The sequence below is a fragment of the Cervus elaphus genome, chromosome 15, assembly GCF_910594005.1.
Source record: "Cervus elaphus chromosome 15, mCerEla1.1, whole genome shotgun sequence".
NCBI classification, from domain to species: Eukaryota; Metazoa; Chordata; class Mammalia; order Artiodactyla; family Cervidae; genus Cervus; species Cervus elaphus.
The window spans coordinates 92,916,944-92,943,829 of NC_057829.1; the positions used below are offsets into that span (position 1 = coordinate 92,916,944).

A 26,886-nucleotide genomic window follows, 5' to 3' on the forward strand; every position below is an offset into this window, starting at 1 on the left:
GTGCTCGGGGCTGCTTGCTGCTGTTGTGTCCCAGCGCACTGGAGGCCGGGGCCGCCACCCTCCGCGAGGATGACACGAGCAGAGACAGGGCCTCCCGCGTGCTCGGGAGCCCCGCGGGTCGGGCTGCTGGAGACTGGGAAGCCCAGCCCGCATGCCGGGGACATGGCCTCATCCTCGCCAGGCCTCAGACCCCTGGCTGCCCCCCTCTGCCCCGTCAGCAGCGGGCACACGTGCGGGGGGCAGTGGGAGTCTCTCTCGGCCGCGGGCAGTGTCGTATGGGCTGGAGGTCTGTCTGCCAAGTGCTGAGGGCCCCCGGGCGCCGTGGCTCTGGCTGCAGGCAGGGCAGGGGCACGGGGCCCACGAGGCACTTGGGGCTCCGGCTCCCTCACAGGGGGGCCCGGGACAGGGGGAGGGCGGGACCCTTAGCCTCCGGGGTGGGCCGCCCTCCAGGCTCTGTCTTCCCTGGGCACACTGCTGGCGCCCACCCTGCCATGGCCTCAGCCAGGCCCCCCAGCCCTGTGCCCTGATCACTGCCTGCCGCGCCCATGCATGTGCGTGTGTGTGTATGTGTGTGTGTGAGCCAGACCTACCCGTGTGTGTGTGTGTGTGTGTGAGAGAGCCAGCCCTGCCTCTGTGTGTGTGTGTGTGTGTGTGTGTGTGTGTGTGTGTGTGTGTGTGTGTGTGTGTGTGTGTGTGTGTGTGTGTGTGTGAGAGCCAGACCTGCCCGCGCTAGGGGCCTTGGGGGACCCTCTCCAGGGCCAGGGACCCGCAGAGCTTGGGGGGCGCGGTGATGCCCGGCTCCGCTCAGGCACTGGCTGCCTTACGGTTGCCAGTGAGAAGGAGAGGAGAAGCTGGAAAGATTTCGAGTGTGTTTACTTTGCAGGGGCCCTATTTTTAGACTTCAGTTATTCTGGACTTGAGTTTTACATTTTTCAGAAGTCTCCCGAGATGTAGAATTAGCATGTCTGATGGAGGCAGGATGCTCTGCTTCACTGCTCCGTGACCCTGACGGGCTTTTCGTGGCTCCTGCCTCCCGTCTCCTGCCCAGTCCCCGCTGTCAAGGCTCGAAGGGCCGCTTCCTCTGTCCCCCAGCCTGGACTGTGGGGGGCCCCCTGGCTGGAAAGGCCTCCCCTCACCGTGGTGTTCTCTCCCACAGGGACTCCGTGGCTCCAGGGTTTGGGCTGGGTCAGCTTAATGCAGTGGCCTGCCCAGAGGTTCTGGGGACAGGTCTGCCTGCCTGCTTGGAGCAGAGAGGAATTCTGCTTGAAAAAAGGAAAGCAAACTCTGCTTCGTGGCGGAAGTCACAGAAAGGACCTCAGAGACCGTCAGCTTCAACCCTTTGCTTTTTCTTTTAAACTCTTTCCCAACATTTTATGATAAAAGTTCCAAGAATAGAATCAAGTTGAAAGAATTTTATGGTCAGCACTTGTGTGTCACCCATCTAGATGCTGTCACAACTGAGTCACCAGGCTTTCATCACGTTCGCCCACCTGCTCACCATCGTCGTTCTTGTCTTCCATGCGTTTCACAGCCAGTTGCAGCCGTCAGGGGGTGGTGGTGGTTTAGTGACTAAGTCGTGTCTGACTCTTTGCGACCCATGGACTATAGCCCGCCAGGCTCCTCTGTCCATGGGATTCTCCAGGCAAGAGTACTGGAGTGGGTAGCCATTTCCTCCTCCAGGGGATCTTCCCAGCCCAGGGATCAAACGCAGGTCTCCCGCATCGCTGGATTCTTTACCAAGTGAGCTATGAGGGAAGCCGCCCTCTGAATACTTCAGTAGGAATGTCATTGGCTAGAGTTCAGCATTGGTTTAGTTCTTTCTCTGAGACAAAATTTATGTACAGTGAAATGTACACATTTAGGCATACATTTGCTGAGTTTTCACAAATGCTTCTGTTCAACCCAAACTGTTATCGTCACATAGAACCTGACTGTCACCCCGGAAGGCTCTCCTTCCATTTCCCTGGCTGGACCCGCGAGGCCCCGGGCTCCGATTGACCGCTTGCAGTGAGTTCTGCCTGTCCTGGGACGCCCCGTTGGGGGTCCCGCCTGTGTCCCTGCCCTGTCGGCCTCAGCCCGCCGGGGAGGGTCTTGACGTTGGCTGAGGGCCGCCCTTCCCCGCCGTGGTGGCAGCTGCCCTGCCCAGTGTCCCGAGCGCCGCAGAGCCTTTGGCACGTGGGATCTTACGGGACCGGCCATCGAACCCACGTCCCTTGTGTTGGCAGGCAGAGTCTTAACGACTGGGCCACCAGCCAAGTCCCGCTCGAGCCGCAGGAGTTCTCACCTGGGGCCCCTGCACCATCCTCAGTTTCTGTGCCCTAAGGAGTCTTTGCCCACCACCCCCTCGTGAAGACGGACTTCTCGCTCCTTTGAGGAGCTCTTGGGTTTCCCCGTCGACATTTCGGGGCTCTGTCCTTCGCAGACGAGTTTTGTATGCGCGGTGAGCTGGGGTTGCCATGTGAGGCCCACTGCCTCCTGTTGTGAGTTTGCCTCCCTGGGCTTCGTGTTGGCACCTTTGTTGAAAATCACTGTCCGTGTGGCTGTTTCTGGACCCTGTCCCGCCCCGTTGGTCTCCCAGTGAGGTTTGCTCCAGGACCTCCTGTCTGGACGACTGTAGCCTGATTGTCGGCCTTGGTGCTGGGGGAGGTCCTCCCACTGTTCCTCTTACCCTAGGCACTCTAGGCCTGCAGCATCTCCAGGCACGTCTTGGGGTCAGTCTGTCAGTTTCTACAGATGGTCTGCTGAGATAACAGCCAGTGTGGGGACAACTGACGTTTCGGCGATCTCATGGCTTTGCTTTCGGACAAGGCGTCACTTCCTTTATTTAGGTCTTTAATCCTTCCCACAGCATTTTGTGGTTCCCAGTGTAGAGGCTTGTGTGGCTTTTGTTAAATGCATTCCCGTGTAATTTGCATTTTTTGGATGCTACTGTAAATGGTATTTTTAAACATTTCATTTTCCAGTTGTTTGCTGTTGTTAAATAGAAATGCATGTGAGGTTTGTGTATTAATCTGGTGTCCCGTGACCTTGCTAAACTGTAGCTGTCCAGAGAGGTCAGGACTCTGCCAGCGTCTGCAGGCAGGCCTGCTGTCCACCCCGCTCTCTGCCTCCCTGCCCGCTCAGGGCTGGCCACGCTGTGGGAATCAGGTAGTGAGTGTAGGCTGCCCTGCTGCTGCTTTAGGCAAAGTATCGACCAGCTCGTCAGTAACAATGCTGGCAGCTGGGGGGCTACTTTTCTTCTTTTTTCAGTTGCCCTTTGTCAAACTGAGGAAGTTTCTATTTCTTATTTTGCCGAGAGGTTGTTTTTTTGTTTAGCCATGAAAGAATGTTGGATGCTGTTAAATGCTTTTTCTGCATCTATTGAAATGATCCTATAGTTTTTCTTTCTTTTCTGTAAATTTGGTGGATTATGTCAGTTTTTCAAATGCTAAACCAAACGATTGCATTCCTGGGCTGCTTGGTCAAGTTATATTCTTTTTTTGTGTATTTCTGCATTTGGTTTCTGTATGCATTCCTAAGAGACGCGGGTCTGTAATTTTCTTCCTCTGCTGTGCCATTAAGGGCTTTGGGCGTTAGCGTTGCGTTGGCTTCTTAGGAGAAACTGAACGTGTTCTCTATTTTCAAAGAGCTGAGTGAGATGGGAATGTTTCTTCCTGAAGTGATCAACGGAGCTCACGAGCGCGACCATCTGCGCTTGGTGGGAAGGGTTTGGTGCACAGCCGGGCTCCGTAGGAGATGAAGCTATTGTTTCATCCTGGGTTGCTTTACTTCTAGGCGTTCGCTGGTGTGGCGTTCACACTCTTACATCTCGCGCACGTCTGTGCTGACAGCCCTTCCTGGTGCCGGCACTGATCCTCTGTGTCCTCCTCTTCCTGCCGCTCTGCCCAGGGCTTGGTCAGCGGTGCCAGTCTGCTCCCTGCCGCCCTGGCCCAGGGGGCCGGGGGGCAGCTCGTTCCCGCCCAGGACTCCCCGCCCAGGACTCTGTGGGCTTGCTATGCCTGAGCAGGTTGAAGCGGAGGTTCCTGGCCCCGCTTTAGTGTTTCCAGTGTGAGGTGCGGCGTGTTCACAAGCCAGAGCGAGTCCAGTGCTGGCCCTGCGCCCTTGGCCTCCCTGCCCGCCCACCTGGGGTCGCTCCCGGGGCTGTCCTGCGTCCTTGCGAGCGTCTGTCTGCACTGCGGCGGCCTGAGCCGTCCAGGGGGCTGGTGGGTGGGCGCCGGCTCGGCCTCCGCCCAGGCGGGGCGCGGTCTCTCCTCGCGCTTCCCAGTGGTCCCGGCTGCGCTGCCCGCCCTGGAGCGCGGCGTTTCTGGAGCGCTCCTGGGACCGCGCTCCTCCTGCTGTGGGCTGTGTGCACCCGCAGGCCCGCCGGCGTCGGCCCTGCCCCGCAGACGGCGGTGTGTGGGTGGGGGCTGTGTCGCAAGCGGTCGGGCGTGCCCCTCGGGCTCTCCCGCAGAGGTGGGCTGCTGCGCCGGGCCCTGAAGGTGGGCGGCGCTGTCGCGTGCAGGGCTCCGCCTTCCTGCGCGTCTCCCGCCCTCCCAGACCGTCTCCGCCTCTCGCCGACCTGGCCCACTCTCAGGGGCGCGGGGCACTCCACCCAGACGGCCGCTGCGGAATCCCACCCTGGCGTGGTCGCCCGAACGGTCACCTACGGGAGAGGCCCCTGTCCGCCCCGCAGGGAGAGGCCCCTGTCTGCCCTGCCCCCATCTGCTCGTGGCCCTTCGCCGCCGCCCCCAACCCCGGAGCCCCACGAGGCCCCTCCCAGCCCTGCCCGGCCGGGCGCCCGCCGATCACCTGTCCTCTGGGGCTGGGAGGCCTCCCGACAGAGCGGCTGCGGTGCGGGAGGGCGGGGGCCCCAGACGGCAGCAGCTTGATTGTATTTCTGGGCCCCCTCTTGCTGAATTTCCCCCAGTTTTTGAAACGAGTGTGATTCTCTTTTGAAAAGAAACCTCCTTTTAATTTTTCTTTGAAGTCGCCAGTTTTATTTAAGACTTTACACACATCTGAATAACTGGTTAAAAAGGACATGTTCATCATTTTTAGAGTTGCACAAATAGGGAAAGTAATGGCTGGCTGGCCAGACTCATGAGGTGTGAGGCCAGTTTCCTTAAATTAAAAAAAAATCTGAGTTTTAGCACCTGGAGCTCTAAAAATAGCACTTGGAATTAATACTGTTTTGGGATTCATGGTTTAAGGAAGTCACTACATTTTATTTCTTGATGCTGTAGATTTAACGACATATGGGTAGAAACATGTAACTTCTCACATGGGTTAGACATCGAAAGCAGTTTGTGTATATAAACTTAAACGCTGAAAATGCATGCATTCAGCTATTACGGAACTTGGAACAAATACAAACTTGTTAACTTTCCAGAAGGAAAAAAAAAACCAGTATTAATAAAGAGTGGTCTTCTGCATCATTTTCAAACATTCTTCCTCCCTTGTTTCTCCATCCCCATCATTATCAGTGTCATCAAGCATTTCCTGAAATTCTTCCTCTGTTAACCCTTCCCCTAGTTTCTTAACAACCCACTGGATGTTCAGTGATACACTTCCTGCATCATCATCATCATCAAATAATGTGAAAGCCTTCAATAGTTCTTTTTCATGCTTTTCATTCATTTTTACACTTATTATCCCCTGGAGAAGGGCATGGCAACCCACTCTAGCATTCTTGCCTGGAGAAGCCCATGACAGAGGAGGCTGGTGGGCTACAGTCCATGGGGTTGCAAGAGTTGGACACGACTTAGCGACTATACCACCACCGTGGCAAAACAGTCTTCAAAACTGATGGTGTCGCTTCCTTCTTTGTCAGTCTCAGCTGTCATCTTTCTAACGTCTTCCTTCTTTGGCTCAAATCCAAAGGCCCACATTGCAGTCACGTCCCCAGTCGGCACCCCGGCCGGGACCTCCCGACATTACCTTCCTGCCACACTGCCCAATGGTAGCTCACCGCCCACAAGCCGCTGCTCAAGAAGCGTCTTTATAAGTCAGACAGAAATGCATCGGTGCCCCAGCTCATGCTTCCCAGGTGCCCTCCCGTGTTTCTGGGGCCTGGGCCTCCTGTGAACTGCAGTCCTGGGGACCTAGGCCCCACACGCACAGTGTCCTCAGCCCAGACGTGCGGCCTGCTCTCCTCTTGTTTCTCCGCCTTCCCGCAGGATCAGTGTGAGGAAGAGAGCACGTGTGCTGTGTTGGCGGGGTCTGGAGGAAGGGGCGGGGACGCTGGGCGGCGGCTCAGGTGGGTCTCCCCCCACCCCCACCCCGGCGGATGCCTGCGATGGGGCAGGATGGAAGCAGACCTGTGGGGCGGGGTGGCGTGGGGCCTGAGGTGGAGCCCACCCCTCCTCTGCCACCCCGGGGCTGGTCGGGCATCCTGGCACACCCCGTTTGCTGTTCTATCCCGAAGCGAGGTCATGGCAGGATCTGGGGTCCCAGAGGGAAAGCTGGGTCCTGGGAGGAGCGCCCACGCTGAGGTCCGCGGTGCTGACACGCTCGGATTGGGAGACCCGGCGCGTTTCCCCGCTGACGGTACGCCTGCCTCCGACGGTAGCCACCTGCCAGCCTGTGTCCTTCTGCACCTGGCGCGACGGTCCAGCTGGACAGGCCCAGCTGAGCAGCGGGCTTGCACCCAGCCTTAGTGCTGGTGGCTGCCCCGGAGGTGGATCATCTCAGTTCTCATAGACTGTCATTGCTAGGTTAAGCTTGCTTTGTTTCCTAGAATCTGACCCTGTTAGATGAAGCGTCTGTCCTTGTGTGTGCTCGGTCATGTCCGACTCTCTGTGACCCCATGGACTGTAGCCCACCAGGCTCCTCTGTCCATGGGATCCTCCAGGCAAGAAGACTGGAGTGGGTTGCCACGCCCTCCTCCAGGGGATCTTCCCGACCCAGGGATCAGGCCTGTGTCACCCGTGTCTCCTGCATTGACAGGTGAATTCTTTACCAATTGCACCACCTGGGATAGATTGTCATTTAAATACATGATGTCCAGGGCACTCTTTAGGGGCAGATGTCTATTTTGTCTAAGCTCTGCCAGGCCCTGCATCCCGGTGAGTCAGGTTCTCAAGTCCCAGGCCTCTGTGAGGGGCTTTGGCAGCATTTGTAGATGCAAGCTGGCTCTGTCTCGTTCTTCACTAAAGAGGAGGGTGCTGCTGGGTCATCTGCCATGTGAAAGCCTCCCTCGCTCTTCTTATTTTCACCTTTTTCCTTATTGTCATTTTTTTCCTTATTTTCATTTTTTTCCTTTCATTCTTTCCTTTTTAAGCTCTGCCGGGTTTATCTAAAGGCCTAACATGGCAAAGAGGACAGGCGTGCCTCACGGCACGCTCCCCGCCCGCCATGCTGCGTGTCCCGTCGATTGGTGGCCGGCCCACCGGCACTTCCTCTGTAGAGCTATTCTTAGCCTCTGCATTCGTGCCTCCAGAGACAAGATTTCCTTTCTCGGGAAAGGAAACGGTTTTCCAGAGGGATAAGTGTGCAGCGAAGGGCAGGATTTCCTGAGGAACCGGGGCAGCTCAGTGCCCGGAGGCCTCGCCGCAGGCGCAGAGCGGGGAGCGCAGGCCGCTGTTCGTTTCTAGTGACTTGCCCTTGGAAATTTTTAGGATGTATTTGGGAAAGACGCGTGTACGTCCTGGTGTTCACGGTCGTGTGTTGTCACTGTTGGCCTGGAAGGCGGGTGCAGTGACCTCCCTGGGGGCTGGGTTTCTGCCTCCAGGACCCTGGGGCTTTGAAGACCCTGACTCCGCGTCGCCCCAAGCCCAGGTTCCAGGCCACGAGGCCGCTGGGCGCCCGGCCGTGTCCCAGGGCAGCTCCCTCAGTCCCAGCGCCACCTTCCACAGGTGCTAAAAGCACATTTTCCATGTTTTTAGCCTCTGAATTCAGACTAGGCTTCAAAGTTTGAAACCTTAGGGAGCGGCTGACACAGTGGCCCCTTGGGTGTGTGAAACGGATGCTCATCACTGGTGGGAGTGTGACGTGCTGAGCGGCCGTCCCAGCGCTGGTGGCCGTCTTGTGGGGCCTGAGTCTGACCTTTAGGAAGAGGTGGCCTCGCTCCTTTCCCGGCGGGGACCCTGGCTGGGGGGCCGTGCTGTCCTGGGGCCCTGCAGGGAGAGTTGCCGTCGGCCCCTGACTCCCCGGGTGCCACGTCTCAAGTACCCTCTCCTGCTCACAGTCTGGTTACCTCCGAGAAACGGGGCCCTGCCCACGGGGAACAGAAGTTTGGCCTGGGCCAGTGGGAAGCAGCCATGTTTGCCTTGGAGTACAAAATGAACCAGAGCAAAAGCTAACAGAGTTTTGCCAAGAAAAAGTGAAGTGAAAGTGAAAGTCGCTCAGTCGTGTCCAACTCTTTGTGACCCCATGGACTTTGTCCATGGAATTTTCCAGGCCAGAATACTGGAGTGGATAGCCTTTGCCTTCTCCAGGGGATCTTCCCAACCCAGGGATCGAACCCAGGTCTCCCACATTGCAGGCGGATTCTTTACCATCTGAGCCACAAGGGAAGCCTAAGAATACTGGAGTGGGTAGCCTTTCCCTTCTCCAGTGGATCTTCCCAACCCAGGAATAGAACTGTGGTCTCCTGCACTGCAGGCGGGTTCTTTACCAGCTGAGTTTCCAAGAGAACACACTGGTTATAGCAGACACCCTCTTGCAACAACACAAGAGATGCCTACACATGGTCATCACCAGACCGTCGGTACCAAAATCATATTGATTATATTCTTTGTAGCCAATGATGAAGAAGTTCTATACAGTCAGCTAAAACAAGACCTAGAGCTGACTGTGGCTCAGATCATCAGCTCCTTATTGCAAACTTCAGACTTTAAATTGAAGAAAGTAGGCAAAACCACTAGGCCATTCATTCAGGTATGAGTGAGTGACAGTTGCTCATTGTGTCCGACTCTGCGACCCCATGGACTGGGTAACCTGCCAGGCTCCTTCGTCCATGGAATTCTACAGACAAGAATACTGGAGTGGGTTGCCACTTCCCAAATCTCTTATGATTATACCGTGGAGGTGATGAATAGATTCAAGGGATTAGATCTGGTAGACAGAGTGCCTGAAGAACTAAGGATGGAGGTTCAGAACATTGAACAGGAGGTGGTGACGAAAACCATCCCCAAGAAAAAGAAATGCGAGAAGGCAAAGTGCTCGTCTGAGGAGACCTCACAAACAGCTGAGAAGAGAAGCAAAAGTTAGAGGAGAAAGGGAGAGACATGCTCGGCTGAATGCAGAGCTCCAGAGAATATCACGAAGAGATAAGAAAGCCTTCAGTGAACAGTGCAAAGAAATAAAGGAGAACAATGCAAAGAAATAAAGGAAAACAATAGAATGGGAAAGACTAGAGATTTCCGAAGAAAACTGGAGATACCAAGGGAACGTTTTATGCAAAAATGGGCACAATAAAGGACAGAAACAGCAAGGATCTAACAGAAGCGGAAGAGATTAAGAAGAGGTGGCAAGAATACATAGAAGAAGAACTATACAAAAAAAGATCTTAATGACCTGGAACCACAATAGTGCGGTCACTCTCCTACAGCCAGACACCCTTGAGTGTGAAGTCAAGTGGGCTTTAGGAAACATTATGAACAAAAGCTAGTGAAGGTGATGGAATTCCAGCTGAGCTATTTGAAATCCTAAAAGATGATGCTGTTAAAGTGCTGCACTCAATATGCTAGCATATTTGGAAAACTCAGCAGTGGTCACAGGACTGGAAAAGGTCAATTTTCACTCTGATCCCAAAGAAAGGCAATGCCAAAGAATGTTCAAATTACCATACAATTGCATTCATTTCATATGCTATCAAGATTATGCTCAAAATCCTTCAAGTTCAGCTTTAGCAGTACATGAACTGAGAACTTCCAGTTCTCAATGTACAAACTGAACTTAGAAAAGGCAGAGGAACCAGAGATCAAATTGCCAACATTCGTTGGATCATGGAGAAAGCAAGGGAATTCCAGAAGAACACCTACTTTTGCTTCACTGACTACACTAAAGCCTTTGACTGTATGGATCGCAACAAACTGTGGAAAATTCTTCAACAGATGGAAATACCAGACCACCTGATTTGCCTCCTGAGAAACCTGTATGCAGGTCAGGAAGCAACAGTTAGAATTGGACATGGAACAACAGACTGGTTCCAAGTTGAAAAAGAAGTGTTAAGTCTGTATATTGTTACCCTGCTTATTTAACTTCTTTGCAGAGTACATCATGCAAAGTGCCGGGCTGGATGAATCACAAACTGGAATCAAGACTGCTGGGAGAAATATCAACAACCTCAGATATGCAGATGACACCACTTTAATGGCAGAAAGCAAAGAGAAACTAAAGATCCTCTTGACGAAAGTGAAAGAGGAGAGTGAAAAAGCTGACTTGAAACTCAGCATTCAAAAAATGAAGATCATGACATCCAGTCCCATCACTTCGTAGCAAATAGATGGGGAAAAAGTAGAACGGTGACAGATTTTATTTTCTGGGGCTTCAGAATCACTGTGGACAGTGACTGCAGCCATGAAATTAAAAGACACTGCTTTACTCCTTGGAAGAAAAGATATGACAAATGTAGACAACGTATTAAAAAGCAGAGACATCACTTTACCGACAAAAGTTGGTATAGTCAAAGCTGTGGTTTTTCCAGTAGTCACGTACAGATGTGAGAGTTGTACTGTAAAGAAGGCTGAGTGCCAAAGAAGTAATATTTTCGAACTGTGGTGTTGGAGAAGACTCTTGAGAGTCCCTTTGACTGCAAGGAGATCAAACCAGTCAATCCTAAAGGAGATCAACCCTGAATATTAATTGGAAGGATGGATGCTGAAGCTGAAGCCCCAGTACTTTGGCCACCTGATGTGAAGAGCTGACTCATTAGAAAAGACCCTGATGCTGGGAAAGATTGAGGGCAGGAGGAGAAGGGGACGACAGAGGATGAGATGGCTGGATGGCATCACTGACTCAATGGACATGAGTTTGGGTAAATTCTGGGATCAAAGTAATGGTGAAGGACAGGGAAGCCTGGCAAGCTGTAGCTCACGGGGTCACAAAGATTTGGACACGACTGAGGGTCTGAACAGCAACAACAAGCTAGAAGCAGAGATCCCTCCTCGGGTGCTGAGGGGAAGCTGCTCGGACCGCTGACTGCTGTGGGCAGGATGAGTCAGAGACAAGCGCTGTCCTCCAGGCTGGCCAGGCGGGGAGCCCTCGGTGAGCACTGGGGGGTCAGAGTGGGGCGGGCTCTGGAGGCCCGCTGACAGCTCTGCCCTCCGGGCCCACACGCCCCGCTCCTGCCCGCCTGCGCCTTCCCGGTCTGACCGCCGTCCACAGCCAGGCCCCTCCTGCGTGCAGAGGGGCTGTGGGCCGGGGTGGAACCTGCCTAGAGAGGAGGCGGCAAACAGCCTGCTTCCGAGGACAGTGCCCGTCTGACCACTGCGGGCTCTGCTGCCACAAAGCCCGGTCTCTTCCACGCGTTGCTTTCCACGGTTTCCCTGTGGTGCGGGGTCTCCGTGGGCCTGGGATCACGGTTCTCTCTTCCAGTCCCGCCGCCATCCCTGATCCTTCTGCCGATGACTATCCTGGAGGCCGCTGTCCTGCAGGGTGACTGCAGGTTGGGTCCCTATGTGCCCCTGCTTTGGTTTCCGGTTGGACTTTGGGGTCCAGGTGCCCCCCCTGCCCCACCTTGGGAGCCCGGCCCCTCCTGTCTAGGAAGCAAGCGACCTCTCTCCCACGAGAAGTTAGTCAGATGTCTTTTCTGTGATGCTGTTTGGGCTTTTTCGTATTTTGCCTTTTCCCCCTGGACTTTAAATTCTTCTTCAAACATGAGGAAGGTAAGCTCTTCGCCGCTGACCTATATCACAGATATTTTCTATCAGTTTCGCAGTTTTTGATTTTACTAATTTTTTTGCCATGCAATTTTTATTTTTTTAATTTTTTGCAATTTTTAAAAACTTGTAGTTGAACACATGATTCTCTTTAAAAATGGCACTCGAACTTTGAGTCATGGCTCGTTTCTCCGTGTGAACTTTAGAACCGCTTATCTGGTGGAGCTGGGTGGGGTGGGTGGCTCACTGGGCATCAGCCCTGACGCTCCACCGGAGTCGGGCTGAGGACCGGGAGGCGCTCCGGTGACTCACGTCTGACTCTCGTCTCTGCCAGGAGTGTCTTGACACTTTTCTCTTGTAAAATTGTCACATTTACAATTCACTCCTCGCTGGTCCCTTTCCTTGTGTTGCTGTGATAAACGGGGCTTCCTTTCCCCTGCACCTTCTCCCGGGCTGTTGTTTGTATTTGTGACTGCTGTTGGGTTTTGTATGTTAGTTTTTTTAATCCTGCCATTTCCGCCCCCCCAGTTCTTTCGTTGTTTGAGTTTCACCACCAGCTCCGCGGGTTTCCCAGATGTACGGTGTCCTCTGTGATGCGGGCAGCCTGTGGCTGCTTCTCACGTGGTGGGCAGCCTGCCGGGGGCCTGACCTTCCCCGGAGGGGCTGGCCTGGCTGGTCTGTCCGCAGGAAGAAGGGACTGGCATTAGGATGAGGTGCAGAGGTGTGCATGCTGTGGCGTTTTTCTAATAAATATACTCTGTGACTGTCAAAGTTGTGATAGTAATAAAAATAAAGAAAACACTTTATTCGAAATAAGATGCAGACTCTGCCATAAACTGAGGGGACGTGGGAAGATGCAGAGCTCTGCCATAAACTGAGGGGACGTGGGAAGGACAAACGTGAATCCAAACATTACTGAATGAGAAACAGGAAAAGGCCAGGAAAGCAGTAAACTAAGGAAATGTTGAGTTGTTTGTTTGAATATGTAAGTGAAATAAATATTTGATAAGGCTGCTTATTGGAAGGAAAGAGGGAGGGAGGCGCAGACAGACTGGCCATGCAGCAGCAACTGGGAGCGACGGTTACTCGTGGGGTTTAACCATCTGGATAACGTTGTAAATTAGATCCTCACCCGAGACATTACACCACGTAAAATCAGAGTGGGGGAAAACGTTTAAAGCAACACGCCTCTCATTTTACTGCACACACACCCTCGTGTTTGTAGCATCAGGGAGGCGATGGGCTCTGCTGTGAACCGGCCGTCAGAGACTCAGCAGCTCGCAGGTCACTCCTCTGCGGGGTGGGGGTGTCCCCTTCTCGGGGTCCGCCCGCTCGTCTGGAGCCCCCAGGGGGACAGGCTGCGGGTCAGCTCCCCAGGCTCGCTGTGTCGGGGCAGCAAAGGAGAGTGAGATCCTTTGCTTCCAGACCCTGACCTTTAGACCCTTTAAAATGACTCACCTGATACCAGGTAAGGTCAGACCTCCCTGAGATAATCCCCCTGTTGCTTAACTGAAGATCTGCTGATTTTGGAATGCCATTACCTCTGCAGAATGCCTTTCATCTTGGCCGTGTGTCAGCCAGGTGGGGGAGTGGCATCTCACAGTCACTCCCGCATGGGGCGCGAGCACCCAGGTGGGGCGCCTGGAGGCTTGTTGGAATTCTGCCCGCCCAGGAAGACTGACCAAATCCTGGCTGGTTATGATTTTATCATAAATGTTGCTTCTATTGAAGAACTTTTCAGTTAATTCTTTTAACCTTCGTTTATTTCTTCCCCTTGTTTAAGCCCCCTTATTTTACGTCCCCTATATAATCTTCTTTCTCCCTGAAAAGCTTCTGAAGCCATCACTTTCGGGTTCACGTATACTGGTTGTGAATCTCCTCACTTTTCTTTGTCCAAAGTTAAGTCTATTTCCCCTTTACTTTTGGAAGATAATTTTGCTGGACACGTAAATCTGGGTTGGTGTTTTGGGGTTTTCTCCATCCACATGAAACATTTGATTCACTCTCCCCTCGCTCGTGTGGTTTTTGTCAAGTTCATGGTAGTTCTTGTCCTTGTTCCTCCATAGATTAGGTGCGTTTATTTCCTTCCTTCTCTCGAGGTTTCTCCTCGTCTTTAGCTTTCAGCAGCTGTGCCTGAATGTCTAAGATGAGGTTTAGATGTTTTGGTGTTTATCCTACTTGGTGTTCTGTAAGCCTTGGGGATCTGCAGTTTGGTCATAACTTTGCAGAGTTCTTGGCCGTTGTTTCTTCACGCTTTTCACCTGCCCTCTTCTCTCTTTCTCCTGATGTTGCTGTTTTATGTACATTTTATCTTTTGAAGTTGTATTACAATTCTTGGATGTTCTGTAATTTTTTTCATTTTTATAATCTCTGCATTTCAGTTTTAGAAGCTTCTATTGCCATATCTTCAAGCTTACTATTTCCTTGGCTATGTCTAATCTGTTCATGAGCCATCGAAGGCAGACTTCATTTTTGTTAGTGTTTCTGATTTCTAGTGTTTCCTTTTGGTTTGCAGAGTTTCCATCACTCTGCTTATGTTACCCATCTGTTCCTGAAAATTGTCCACTTTTTCTGTCACAGTTATTTTAAATTCCCTTTCTGATAATTCCAAAATCTGTGTCATAATTGAGGCTGATTCTGATGCATTTTAAAAAATGTCTTTCGGGAATTCCCTGTAGGTCCGGTGATTAGGGGGCTTTCCTGATGGCTCAGTGGTTAAAGAATCTGCCTGTGATGCAGGAGTCTCAGGTTCAGTCCCTGGGTCAGGAAGATCCCCAGAGGAGAGCATGACAACCGACTCCGGTACTCTTGCCTGGAGAATCCTATGGAGAGAGGAGCCTGGCGGGCTATAGTCCATGGGGTCGCAAGGAGTCAGATATGACTGAAGCGGGCTGAGCATGCGCACGTGCTGGTGACCAGGACTCTGAGCGTCCAGCTGCCGGTGGCCCAGGTCCCGTCCCCGGCCGGGGAGTGGCCCAGGTCCTGTCCCTGGCTGGGGAACTAAGATCCACAAGCTGCGTGGTGCAGCCAATCGATAAATATAAATCGATCAGTCAGTCATGTTTAGACTGATTTTCTCTTGCCTTGTAATTTCTGTTGAAATCTGCACGTGATGAGTTGGGTCCCAGGGACTGAGGCCTACAGTGCGGGACGGGGGTGGGGCTGTGTTTACTGTCAGCTGAGGCTGTGATGTCAGAGGGCTTGCCGCCGCCCCCCGTGTCCTGGTTTGGGGGCCCCTGTGTCTTGGGTTTGCCCCCGTGTCCTGGTTTGGGGGCCCCTGTGTCTCGGGTTTGCCCCCCCGTCCTGGTTTGGGGGCCCCTGTGTCTCGGGTTTGCCCCCGTGTCCTGGTTTGGGGACCCCTGTGTCTCGGGTTTGCCCCCCCGTCCTGGTTTGGGGGTCCCTGTGTCTCGGGTTTGCCCCCGTGTCCTGGTTTGGGGGCCCCTGTGTCTTGCCCTCTCCCAGCTGGAGTCCATGACTGTTGCCCTGGAGCCTCCTCATGTGGGGTAAGGAGGGGGCAAGGTGATCTGCAGTCTGTGGTGACTTCTCTCTGCTGGGGGCCTCTGCCGCTAGGCTGTGACCCTCGCGTGTCCCGTCTCCCCCGCCCGCATCCCTGGAGCGGGATGGGAAGGCTGGGGGACACGTCCGTCCACAGGAGGCGGGGCCCCGGCCAAGCCCTTCCTCCGCCACGCTTCTGGTTAACTCCTCGGTCCCTGTAGAGATAATCATTTCTTTTCTTCATTTTGTTGGTCAGTTGCGTTAGAGGCTTTCCTCATGTTGAACCGTCCGTTCCTTCATGGTTTATTGCATAGTTCTGATTGTGAATTTTCTACCTGCTGCTGCATTCTGTAACATGGGGCGTTTGCACTGCGCTGTGAGATTGGCTTGAAGTTCCCCCTCTTTTGTATGCTATCTTTCTCTCCTTTCTCTGTCAGTCAATATTATGTTTTTTTCATGATAGACCGCAAAGTTTTTCTTCCTTTTCTGTTATCTGGAGCTGTACTGTCTAGTAATGGCTAATTACATGTGACTCATACTGATTTAATCAAAGTTAAATAAGAATTTAAATTCAGTTATTTAGTCACAGTAGCCCATTTCAAGTGGAAATTCAGCTGGTGCAAATAGAGAACGTTCTTATCATCGCATACAGCGATTGGACAGCACTGGTCTTGAGTCAGAGAAGTTTCCTGTGTTGATGGAAACGTTCTGAAATCTGCTCCATCCAGGCCAGTGGTCACCGGCCACAGGCGGCTTTGAGCAGGTTTGTATTTGTGGCGTGTGCTTGTGTTGTTGTATGTGGTTTGTGTGTGGTGTGGTGTCCGTGTGGCGTGTATGTGGTGTGTGATGTGTTGTGTGGTGTCTGTGTGTGTTTGTGATGTAGTGTGTGGGGTGTGTATGTATGTGGTGTGTGTGTGTGGTGTGGTATGTGGAGTGTGTGTCCATGTTTGTGGTGTGGTATATGAGTTGTTGATTTTCTGACTTATTTTTGTGCAGTAATAAGCAGATGAGCCCAATACTTTTCATATAACCTGCAAATACTTTTCCATGTTTGTCATTTGCCTTTTTTTTTTTTTTATTGTTTGTAGGGAATAGCAGTTGTTTTAAATGTTGCCAAAGTAGTCTGAGAGCTTTCGTTGTTTTTCTCTTCCTCAAGGTTTTAAAATTAAGACTTAAAGACATGAAAGTAATGTAATTATGAGCATTAAAATGGAGGAAATAAAAGAAAAAGAGAAAGAAATACAGCTACTCAGAGTCTTGGCGCTCTTTGCTCAGTCTTTTTTTATTGCCTGGGTGCAGAGTTTAAAGCGGGAGCTGGCCAGAGCACGGCCACGTGCTTCCTGCCCACGCCCACACGCACGCCCACGCCCACGCCCGCCTCCCACTCAGCCCCTCCTCCCTCGTGGACCACGTGGGCCGTCCAGCTTTGATGTGGGCCCGGGGGAAGGGTGTGGTGCGTGTGGGCGGCCAGGTCTGCAGGGGCTTCTCAGCAGGTGGGTGTGCTGGGTGCTGGCCTGGTCCTTGCTGTGGGGTTTGTACGTGGACGTGAATCACTGTGTGCTCCTTCCATCTCCATTAAGGTATAAACTGCTTCCGTGTTCGTGTGTGCTCATCAGATGTTGTGTATTTTTTAAAATAAAACACACCTTACCCTTTTAGCCTTTTGTAGCGGCATTCCGTCCCGTTTGCGGTGTTGTGTGAGCAGCACCAGGTTTATCAGTTCAGCTCAGTCCCTCAGTCGTGTCCGACTCTCTGCGACCCCGTGCACTGCAGCACGCCAGGCCTCCCTGTCCATCACCAACTCCCGGAGCGCATTCAAACTCACGTCCATCTTGTCGGTGATGCCATCCAACCATCTCATCCTCCGTCGTCCCCTCCTCCTGCCTTCAGTCTTTCCCAGCATGTTTATACTCAAGACTTATTTACCATTTCAGGAATTTTTCTGTTGCTGCCTCCTTCCTTTCCGTAGACGGCCCACGTGACTTTCTTTATCAGTGAGCTCTCTGTGGTATTCTTAACTGTAACTCTTATAAATAATGCCATCGTGAACTTGTTTGTGTGCAGAGCATTTTTGTTGTTTAGGATTACTTTATTCTAGGATTGACTTCCAGAAATAGAATTTCACATTTGGGAAGAATGAGTATTTTTAACGTTTCCCAGTGTGGTTTGAGAGTCTCTGCTCTGCAGACAGGGTGCATGAAAGCTCAGGGTGGCGTGTGCTCTCTCTGAGCTCACAGAGCCGGCCTGGCTCACACTTTGGGCTGAGATGAGAATATTTCTTTAAGAACTAGTGTGTGTGTTTATCTTTTATTCTTACTTTAGTGGTTTTAAAAATAACTCTGCATTAGCTAAATATGGGCTGCAACTATGAGGAGGCCTCCAGGCCTGGCCAAGAGCGGCTCCTGGGGCAGAGGCAAAGGACAGATGGATGGAGGAGCTGGGGAGGGCCAGGGGACGCAGGCGTGTGTGAGGAGAGCATGCGTGTGTCAGCATATGTGAATGTCTATGGGTGTGAGCATGTGTGTCTGCAAGTGCACGTTTGTGAGCTTGTGAGTATCTGTGTGTCTGCATGTGTGTGTCCACATGTGCACGTCTGTTTGCATGTGTGTGTCTGCATGTCCATGTGTATGTGAGCATGTGTGTGCATGTGCACATGTGTGTGGGAGCATGTGAGTGTGTATCTGTGTGTGTGTGAGTAGCTGTGTGTGAGTGTGTGAGCTTGTGTGTCTGTATCTTTGTGTGTATGTCTGCCCACATGTGCACGTGTGTGAGCATGTGTGTGCCCACATGTGCACATGTGTTTATGAGTGTGAGCATGTATATGTATCTCTGTGTGTCTCTGCATGTGTGTGTCTGCATGTGCACATGTGTGTGAGCATGTGAGTGTATTTGTGTGTGTGTGCATGTGTGTGAGTGTGAGAGTAGGTGTATGTGTGAACATGTGTGAGTATCTGTGTGTGTGTCTGCATGACTGTGTATGAGCATGTGTGTGTATCTTTGTGTGTGTCTGCCCACATGTGCATGTGTGTGCCCACATGTGCACATGTGTGTATGAGTGTGAGCATGTGTATGTATCTGTGTGTGTCTGCATGTGTGTGTCTGCATGTGCACATGTGTGTGAGCACATGTGTGTGAGTGTGAGAGTAGGTGTATGTGTGAGCATGTGTGTGCCCACATGTGCACATGTGTATGAGTGTGTGAGCAGGTGTGTGTCTGTGTGTGTCTGCATGTGTGTGTCCCCACAGGTGCACATGTGAGTTTGTGAGCCGTGTGTCCTCATGTGAACATGTTTGTGGGCATGTGTGTATCTCTGTGTGTCCGCTTGTGTGTGTGTCCGAATGTGCATGTGTGAGTGTGTGAGCATGTGCGTGTGTCTGTGTGAGAGTGTGTCTGCGTGAGTGTGTGTGTGTGAGTGTGAGAGCAGGGAGGGCAGAGGAGCCCGAGGTCTGGTGGCCTGGGGTCATGGTGCTGCCCCCTCAGCACTCAGGGTTCAGGCTGGGGGCTCCAGAGTTGGGTGAGGCCGTGAGGAGTGCTTGTGAAAGGAAAGCGACGTCCCCATGTGGAGGTCAGGGGTGAGCGGACAACCCACAGGGACCCGGAGGGGCTGAGAGGCCAGCAGTCAGCTGGGCGGTGAGATGCTGGCCAGGAAGAGTGCCTGGGTCGGGTCACCGAGTGGGTCAGCGTGGCCCTGATGAGCAGGTGGACTGGGTCCTCTGGACGCTCTCGTCCCCAGTCAGTGGATTTCTTCTGTTTCAGAGTAATTTTGGTCCCCCTGTTGTCTGTTTAGAGCTGCCCTTTAATTATCCCACAGCCTCTGGAGGCCTCTCTAAACATAAACACGGGTGTATCTTTGTTTAAAGCACTTTCATTAGGACTGTTGGGTTAATGGTTTCGGGGAACCCACAGCCGCCTGGGCTGAGAGTCATACTGGTTTCGTACTGGGGACCTAAGCGAGCTGCTGACCCGGAGTCTGACTAGAGGAGCGTCAGGTGCTGCCGCCCCCTCCCGACGTGGCTGCCCTGCGGAGCGTCCCTGTGCTGCTCTTAGGCCGTTGACTTGGCTGAACCGCCCCCAGGCCCGACCCCCTTGGAGGGTTCTGCTCCGTTTCACAGGCCACAGCAGGGCACCCAGATGACTTACAAGCTGCTTGGGGCCGAGGACCCCCGGAGCAGGTGGGCTTCTCCGTGAGCCACTGTGGAGCACGCTCTGGTCAGTGTGGCCAGGGCCTTCTGAGCGGTGGCAGAGTGGGTGCCCCCTTACAGGAGGCCGTGCACCACTTACAGGAGGCTGTGCACCACTAACAGGCGGCTGTGCGCCACTTACAGGAGGCCGTGCGCCCACTTACAGGAGGCTGTGCAGGTCTGTGACGGGGGAGGTTGGGCCATGAGCCGTGCTCTCCGTCCCCACAGGGCCAAGTCCAGGTGGTGGTATGTGTACACACGCACGTGTGTGTGCACTAATGTGTCTGCATGTGTAGGTGTGTGCACATGTGTGTGCTTGTGTGCACTCATGTGCACGTGTATGTGTGTACGCATGTGTGCACATATGTGTGTGCGCGCGCAGGTGTGTGCACTCATGTGTGCATGTGTGGGAGTGTATGTGCTCTCGGTGTGCATGTGTGGTGTGTGTACACGTGTGTGTGCATGGCCGTGGAGGACCTGGCCCAGGTTCTGAGTGCCCGGTAGGGGTGGTAGGAGCGGAGGCCTGAGAACCAGGTGGCGGCGCTGTGGACGGAGCCCAGGCTATGCGGAGAAATCTGTTGTCTCAGCCCCGGGGCCTGTGCGTGTGGTTTCCATTACAGGGGACATGGCGGGCCTCTGTCACTGTGTTGATTCCAGTCAGTGCCGTCCAGAGTCACGCAGGGCAGCCTGCTTCGTCCACATGCCCGTGTTCCCCTGGGGACCCACGGGGCAAGTGCCCTGCCTGCGGCCAGTGTCCAGCCTGTCTCGGGAGAGGGAGGCCCTTTGGCCCTAGAGCTTCACTCAGCCCTTCCTCGTGCAGGACACTTGGTTCAAACATGGGGTCATCGCGCCTGCTGTCAGGGGCCTGACTGCCCTGCTCTGTGCCCACCCAGGTCTCTCCTCCGGCTCCAGGCTCATGCCCCTGTGTAGCAGCTCTGGGGCAACTCCTGGACGCCTCCTGGAGGGAGTGAGCCCCGGGTGCCCGAGGTGGGAAGCTCAGGTTTAGGAAGGTGGGTGGTCCTCGCCCTTGGAGACTTCGCGGGCCCACCTGGGCAGTCACGCAGGTTGGGCCCTGGGCCGGGGACAGGATGGAGGGTCCCGGTCATGCCTGTCCTGTGGGTCAGTTGGGAATGTGGTGAGGGGCCTGCAGCAGCAGCAGTTCAGCTGGTCCTAAGGCCTCCCATCTCCTACTAAGGGCCGCTTCTTGCAGGGTTTTTGCGAGGATGTCAGGGACATGTGTGTGTCAGGCGGGGCCACAGGGTAGAGTGCAGGGTTAGGGGCCTCATGTTAGGCCGTGCCCCTGGATGCCGGGACTCTGGACCAAACCTCTTCTTCCTCTGTCTCCAGGCTGAGCCCACGGGCGCTGGTGTGGAAAGGTTGCTGAAATGCTGGTGGGGCCAACTGCACCCCAAGACCAGCCCCTCTGTCCTCAGCTGGGACTGGAGGTGGAACTGGGGGCCTTGCACTGAAAGTCCTCTTTCTTTGATCGCCTCAGGGCCCGAGGCCCACTGACCGTGGTCCCTGCCCCTGTGCCGGCCCCGGTGTGGGGTGTGCTGCGTCCCTGGCTCAGGTGGGGGTCAGCGGGGTCTGTGGGAGAGGTGCTGTCCCTGCTCTCAAAGCGGAGCCGCCCTCCCCGTGGTCAGCGCAGACCAGCTCCAGCCCTCGGACCCCGGGGCCGGCATCGGTCTGCCCCGTCTGTGGACCTGCCAGTTCTGGGCGCTGGGTAAGCTGGAGTCCAGCCTCTTCCACTGATCGTGGTGTTTCTGAGGCCTGTCTGTGTGTGGCCCATGTCAGTGGCTCCTGTGGCATGGTGTGTGACCACATGTTTTACCTCCGTCTGTGAGCTGCTGGGTCTCTGGGTGGTCCCTGCCTTCCGGTTCCTGGTCAGCTGCTGCGAGTGCTCCTGGCTCTGTCTCTGTGGATGAGTGTCTGTGTCTCGTGGGCACATCGCTGGGCCACATGGCAAGTCCACGCTGTTTCCCACGGCGCCCGCACCCCCAGCCGTGGCTGGGGGCCGCTTCTGCGCTCGCTGTCCTCTGCTGTCGGCCTCCCGAGGACGTAGGGTGGACTCTCTCTGGCTCGGGCGTGCGATTCCCTGAAGTCAAGTGATCAATGTTCAGCCTCTGCTGGGGCTGCTCCAGCCGCCGGTTTCCTGCTGCCATCTCTTTGCTCGCCTGTGAGGGCGCTCGAGGGGGCAGGGCGTGCCCCCTCGCTGCTCAGACGTGGGCCTGGGGGCCTGGCTCCCGAACCTGGCCTTGCGGACCGGAAGACCCCACACCTGGCTGGACTCGGGCCACCGTCTTTGTCCGGCAGGTGCCTGGGACGTCCTCCGCCCCCTGCTCTGCGGTCTGTGAGACTCTGGGTCTGCAGCCGTCTTTTCCCTTTGCTCACTGGTTTGTCCACAGTCCAGTCTTCCTGCTTTTCGGGACACGTGGAAACCTCCGCCGGCGGCAGCCGCTGCCTGTGGTGCTGCTGATGTGTTGGGCCCGGCGGTGGTCAGCCCGGCCCCTGGCTCCGCCCGCAGCCTGGGTGCCCAGAGCCCCGCTTGGATCCGGGGTGTGGGTCCGAGGGGTGCTGGGTTGTCTGTGCTGAGCTGCGGCGGGTGACCGGCGCCGTCAGATGCGGCTTCTTCCCGTTGCTGAGTGCGGCCCAGCAGTGTCGGCCACTGGTGCTGGTGTCACCAGCTCCTGGGGGCTGCTCGGCTCCCAGTCTGAAGCTCTGCACCGCCCGATGAGGGTCCCCGTGTGTCTCCCGTCCCCATCTCAGCACCTGGACCATGCTGGCTTGGGTGGGGCTGCGTGCCCTGCTCTGCTGGCTGGCCTGGGGGTCCAGGAGCCTGGCAGGATGTGTGGGAAGAGGCGCACCCCCATTTTCTTGGAGACCCTGTGCTGGCTCTTCCCCGGGGTCTGCAGGCCCGAAGTCAACCCTTGGGGCCACACAGCTCTTTGCCCGATCTCAGGCCAGTCCTGGGACCCCACGCCGCTGGGTCCTGCCCGACGCCCCGCCTGGGACACTCCCCTATAGGCCTGGGGTTGGCTGTGGGTCCAGGCTCCAGTGTCCGCCCCTCACCCCACTGAGCGGCGGACCAGGCCCTGGAGCGGGAGGGGAGGCCCCCCCCCCAGCCCCGTCGTGCCCCAGGCTGCAGTGAGCATGCAGACAGGCCGTCACGGTCGCCTCTGCTCACGGCTGCTGGGCTGTGTCACGGGCCTGACCGTCTTCTTTTTTCTCTTTAATTTACAGCCAGAAAACCTCCAGAAGAACTGGCTTCGGGAGTTTTATCAGGTAAGAGCCAGGCGGCAGCAGCCCACGTGAGGGAGCAGCTTGGGCTGCTGGAGGCCATGTTTGTCCTGCGGCCCCGCTGTCCTCGGGGGGTGGGGGGGGGTCCCCCGGCATGGGGAGGGAGGAGGGGGACCCCACTGGGGGGAGGGGGGGAGGGGAACCCACCAGGCGGGGAGGGGGGTGCCTTCCACTTCCTGGTTCCTCCTCGGAGGCCCCTCCCTTCTCAGATGCCCCCCTGGCTGGGGCTCTGCCTGTCAGCGGGGACCTTCATGAGGACCTGGGTGCAGGATGGAGGCAGTGAAGCCTGTGTGTGCCCCCAGGTCTGGGCAGGATGCATGGTGGTGACGGGGGCTGGACTCTGGCTGGAGGCTCCAGGCGAGGCCTGTCAGGCCAGCTGCCCTTCCCGGCCCCCCATGGGGCCCCGCATCTGTGCTCAGCTCTCTCCTGGATGTCGGGGTCAGCTCTGCAGGGTCAACAGAGGGCTCTGCTCCTGGAGCCTGTGGTCCCGGGTGGGTGGCTCACATGGGACCCCGGAGGGGCATCTGAGAGGCCTCTGGGAACTGGCGGGTGAACAGCGTCCTGCTCGGCCAGGGCTGCCCAGTGACTTTGGCCCCTGGAGGCTGGCGTGGCCGCAGACCAGGGAGCCGGGCGGGGACCGCATGGCTGACGGCGCGGGGCGCTTCTGCGACGGGTCTGTGGGGCGGGCGCAGGTGCTTTGAGGGCAGGAGGAGGTGTGGGAGTTGGGTGGCCCCGGGCCGCTGAGGCCCTGGGGCTGGGAGCTGGCCCCACGGCGGATCCGCTCGGGGATCCGTCTGTGTCCGGCTGTCCCCCGACTCCTGCCGTCCATGCTGGCGCTGGGGGCAGCTGCTTGTCCAGTCTGCTGATGTGGGCAGTCCACATCCCCCAGACGCTCCAGCCACTGGCGAGGGGCTGGGCTGGGTAGCAGGGCCTCTCTGGAATCGAGAGGCCCGGGGTCCGGCAGGAAGGGCCTGGGCCGTTGGAGGGTCGGTAGTCTTGGCCAAGGGGGATGGTTTCCCACCCAAGGCCCAGGAGGGCAGGGGGTGCGAGGTGCCAGGGGAGCGTCTGGTGGGGCATGGGCCTGGTTCCCATCACAGGGGGTTCCGAGCCCGTCCTTCCCCCATTTTACCCGCCCAGGTGGGCAGCAGCCTTAGGGCCCCCAGCCAAAGCCTGGCTGAGCTGTGGGGTCAGCTCCCGGCGGGCAGCTGGCCCAGTGGGGCGGGCGAGGCCCCTTTCCTGGGGAGGGTGACCTCCGAGGCGTGCTCAGGCCCCAGTTGCGGCCCGGCCTGAGTGCGGAGTGAGAGGCCCTGGCATGTGGGGCCCCATCCCCGCCGTCTGCTCCCCGCTCTCTGTCAGCAGCCGCTCCATCGGTTTCGGCCAGAACCGCTGCTCTGGGTGTCTGTCTGCTTTTCACAGCCGGCCCCGGTGGGTGTGAGACGCGGTGGGAGCACGTCAGGGGTAGTGATGGGTGGCGGGCCTGGATCCAGGCTCAGAGGGGTCCTGACGGTCACGGCCCCACAGGAGCAGGCAGGAGGCCTGTGAAGGCGCGGGCCACCGTCCCCGAGAGCCCCCGAGGGCTGCCCTCTGAGAGGGTCCTTTGGGGCTACCATCTGCGAGAGCCCCTGGGGCGGTCGGGAAGCAGGCTGGAGGCGTGGGGTTCACGTCCAACCTCCTTTGTCTGCATTTTACTGACGACCTGGAGTCGCCATTGGCTCAGGACACTCAGTGGCTGCTGCTCCAGGGGGAGTTCAGAGCCAGGCAGCCCCACTCCTCCCGGCTCTGAGCCCAGGACACGCAGGCCACAGGGGCGCCCCTTCCCAGCCTCCCAGCCGCACACGCAGCCCAGCAGCTGTTCCCTGAAGCGGAGCCCAGGGACCAGGCAGGCGTTTTCCTCCAAGTCAGCGTCCGGATGCCCACCTCCTTCCCGGAACACGTGCCTCGATCCCGGGGACCAGCGTGTGCGGCGGGCGGAGAGACCCTGGGCAGCAGGCGCAGCCTCTCTTGGAGGAAGAAGCCTCAGCAGCAAAGGCCCCCTCACTTCCTGGGCTGACCCGGTCAGGGGGGTGCCCCCCGCCGCCCACGGCCCAGCAGCTGCGGGACTGGGCTGGAGCGGCCTCACCCAGACCAAGGTGACCAGCAGTCCAGGGGAGGGGGCTGGGGGCTGACCTTATTTTAATCCTGGAGTTTCTATTATGCAGTTCTGATATTTCTCAAAGGAGGCTTTATCTGCTTTTACAAACAGAACTGGATAGAACCTTCATTTTCCTAGAATCCTTGGAATAATTTTTGCCGTTTTTGTAAAACTTGATCCTGTGAAAATGTAGGAGCCGGAGAAAACGCGGTCCATGTTCCCGTCCTCGGCTCTGAGCTGCGGTTCACATGTGTTCCGTCCGAGCATGGTCTCGGCACCATGGAGAGTGGGCCACCTTCCAGAAGGTGCAGAGCCTGGTGTCATCCCAGCTGCCCCCCATGTGTGTCCCGGCCCTGGCCTCCCCCGGGCATCCAACTCCTGGGTCCAGCGCAGCCGCAGGCCTAGCCCCCGCCTCACCCTCCTCTGGGCCAGTGGCAGTCTTTCCGGGCCCTTCACAGTCCCCCCAGAACCTCCCCGGCCGCCTCACCCCCTCCGTCCTCTGAGAGCAGCGGCACGCCCTGCAAAGGGAGCCCGGGTCCTGCCACCCTTCCGCTTCCTGTCTCAGGGGCTGAGGGTCGGGGGTCCGCGGGGGGCCTCCCTGCCTCCTTCTGCACTTGCTCCCTCCACCCCGCCTGCCCCCTCCTGGTCCCGGAGGTTGCTGCCCCTCGAGAGGCCCTCTCGGTGCCCTCCCAGCCTCCCGGCCTCCCTGGCCTTGTCTTGCTCGGTGGCTTCCTCTGCCTGAACGCGCATTCTGGAGGTGCAGGCTCCAGATGCCCGGCCTGGATGTCTGCGTGCCCCTGCTCATGTGCCGCAGCCTGTCCTCATGAGGTGCCTGAGCTGGGGCCTTTGTGGGGCTGAGGGGCAGCTGAGGTCCCGGGGGCCCGTGGGGTGAGTACCTCGCACAGACAGACGAGGCTCGGGAGGTGCCCGCCATGTGCAGGCGCCGCTCAGCGGGGGGAGTGGGCCGGACACGCCCTCGGGGGCCTCCGTTGCTGCGGAGAGACAGTGCTGGGCCAGGGTCTGGACCCTGGCATGGGGTCCCCAGGAGGGCCCTGGAGGAGGCTGCCACCAGACCTGAGGCCTCCGATGGTCCCCAAGCCTCATTCTTCAGACTGAGCCAGGTTGGCGGAGTCGGCTGTAACAGGTGGTACACACGTGACCAGTCCTGTCCTGCGGCTGCGTCCAGCACCCAGGAGTGTGTGTACATGGGGTGCTCAGCTCTTGGTTGGATGAGAGTGAGGAACTGCGCAGAGAGATGAGGAATTCTGCCTCGAGTTTGACGTCAGAGCCTCCCGCCCGACGTCTGCGTGTCCCAGGGAGAATGTGCTGCCCTCAGCCGGTCACAGGACCGCGCGTGTGTGTTGACGGCACGCGGGGCGCTGGCTCACACACAGACATGACAAATGAGCAAGTGGTGACAACTTTTATTGAGATAACAGATATTTGTTATTTACTAACGAGAGAACCAGTAAGGTGTTAGAACTGATTCAAAGAAGAGTCCAAAGGGGAACACCGGCCTCTCCTGTCAGCGACGCCGAGGGGAGCCCACGTCCACGGATGCCGGACCGGCCACGCGAGCTGTGCTGCGCTGGACGCCGGCGTCCTGCAGTCCTGAATCCTTGCGTTTCTGCTGGAGTTCAGAGTTCACGGGACTGTACCACAGCTCGGGGCTCACTAAGGTTGAGAGAACCCCCAGAGGGACAGGGCGCCCCCAATCTGTTATGCCCATTTGAAAGCCTTTCACAATTTTCCCTGAGAATTATTTAAAAAAATAATGTGATGAGTAATATCTGCTTCCAGCTAGCACGGAGAAAGTGAAAAGTGAAATTCGCTCATTTGTGTCCGACTCTTTGCGACTCTTTGCGACTCTTTGCGACCCCGTGGACTGTAGCCCGCCCGGCTCCGCTGTCCATGGGCTTCTCCAGGCAAGAACACTGGAGTGGGTAGCCCCTCCCTTCTCCAGGGCATCTTCCCAACCTAG

The 26,886-nt window shown here is 56.2% G+C and overlaps 1 protein-coding gene across 2 annotated transcripts in view; it reads left to right on the forward strand.

The window, feature by feature from the left end:
- The window catches only part of INPP5A (inositol polyphosphate-5-phosphatase A), a 149,801-nt gene that overhangs the window by 29,937 nt on the left and 92,978 nt on the right, over positions 1 to 26,886 (forward strand). For both annotated transcript variants that reach the window (XM_043926763.1, XM_043926764.1), the window contains exon 2: positions 22,718 to 22,759. In XM_043926763.1, coding sequence (XP_043782698.1) covers positions 22,718 to 22,759 — 42 coding nt within the window. The remainder of the gene's footprint in view (positions 1 to 22,717; positions 22,760 to 26,886) is intronic.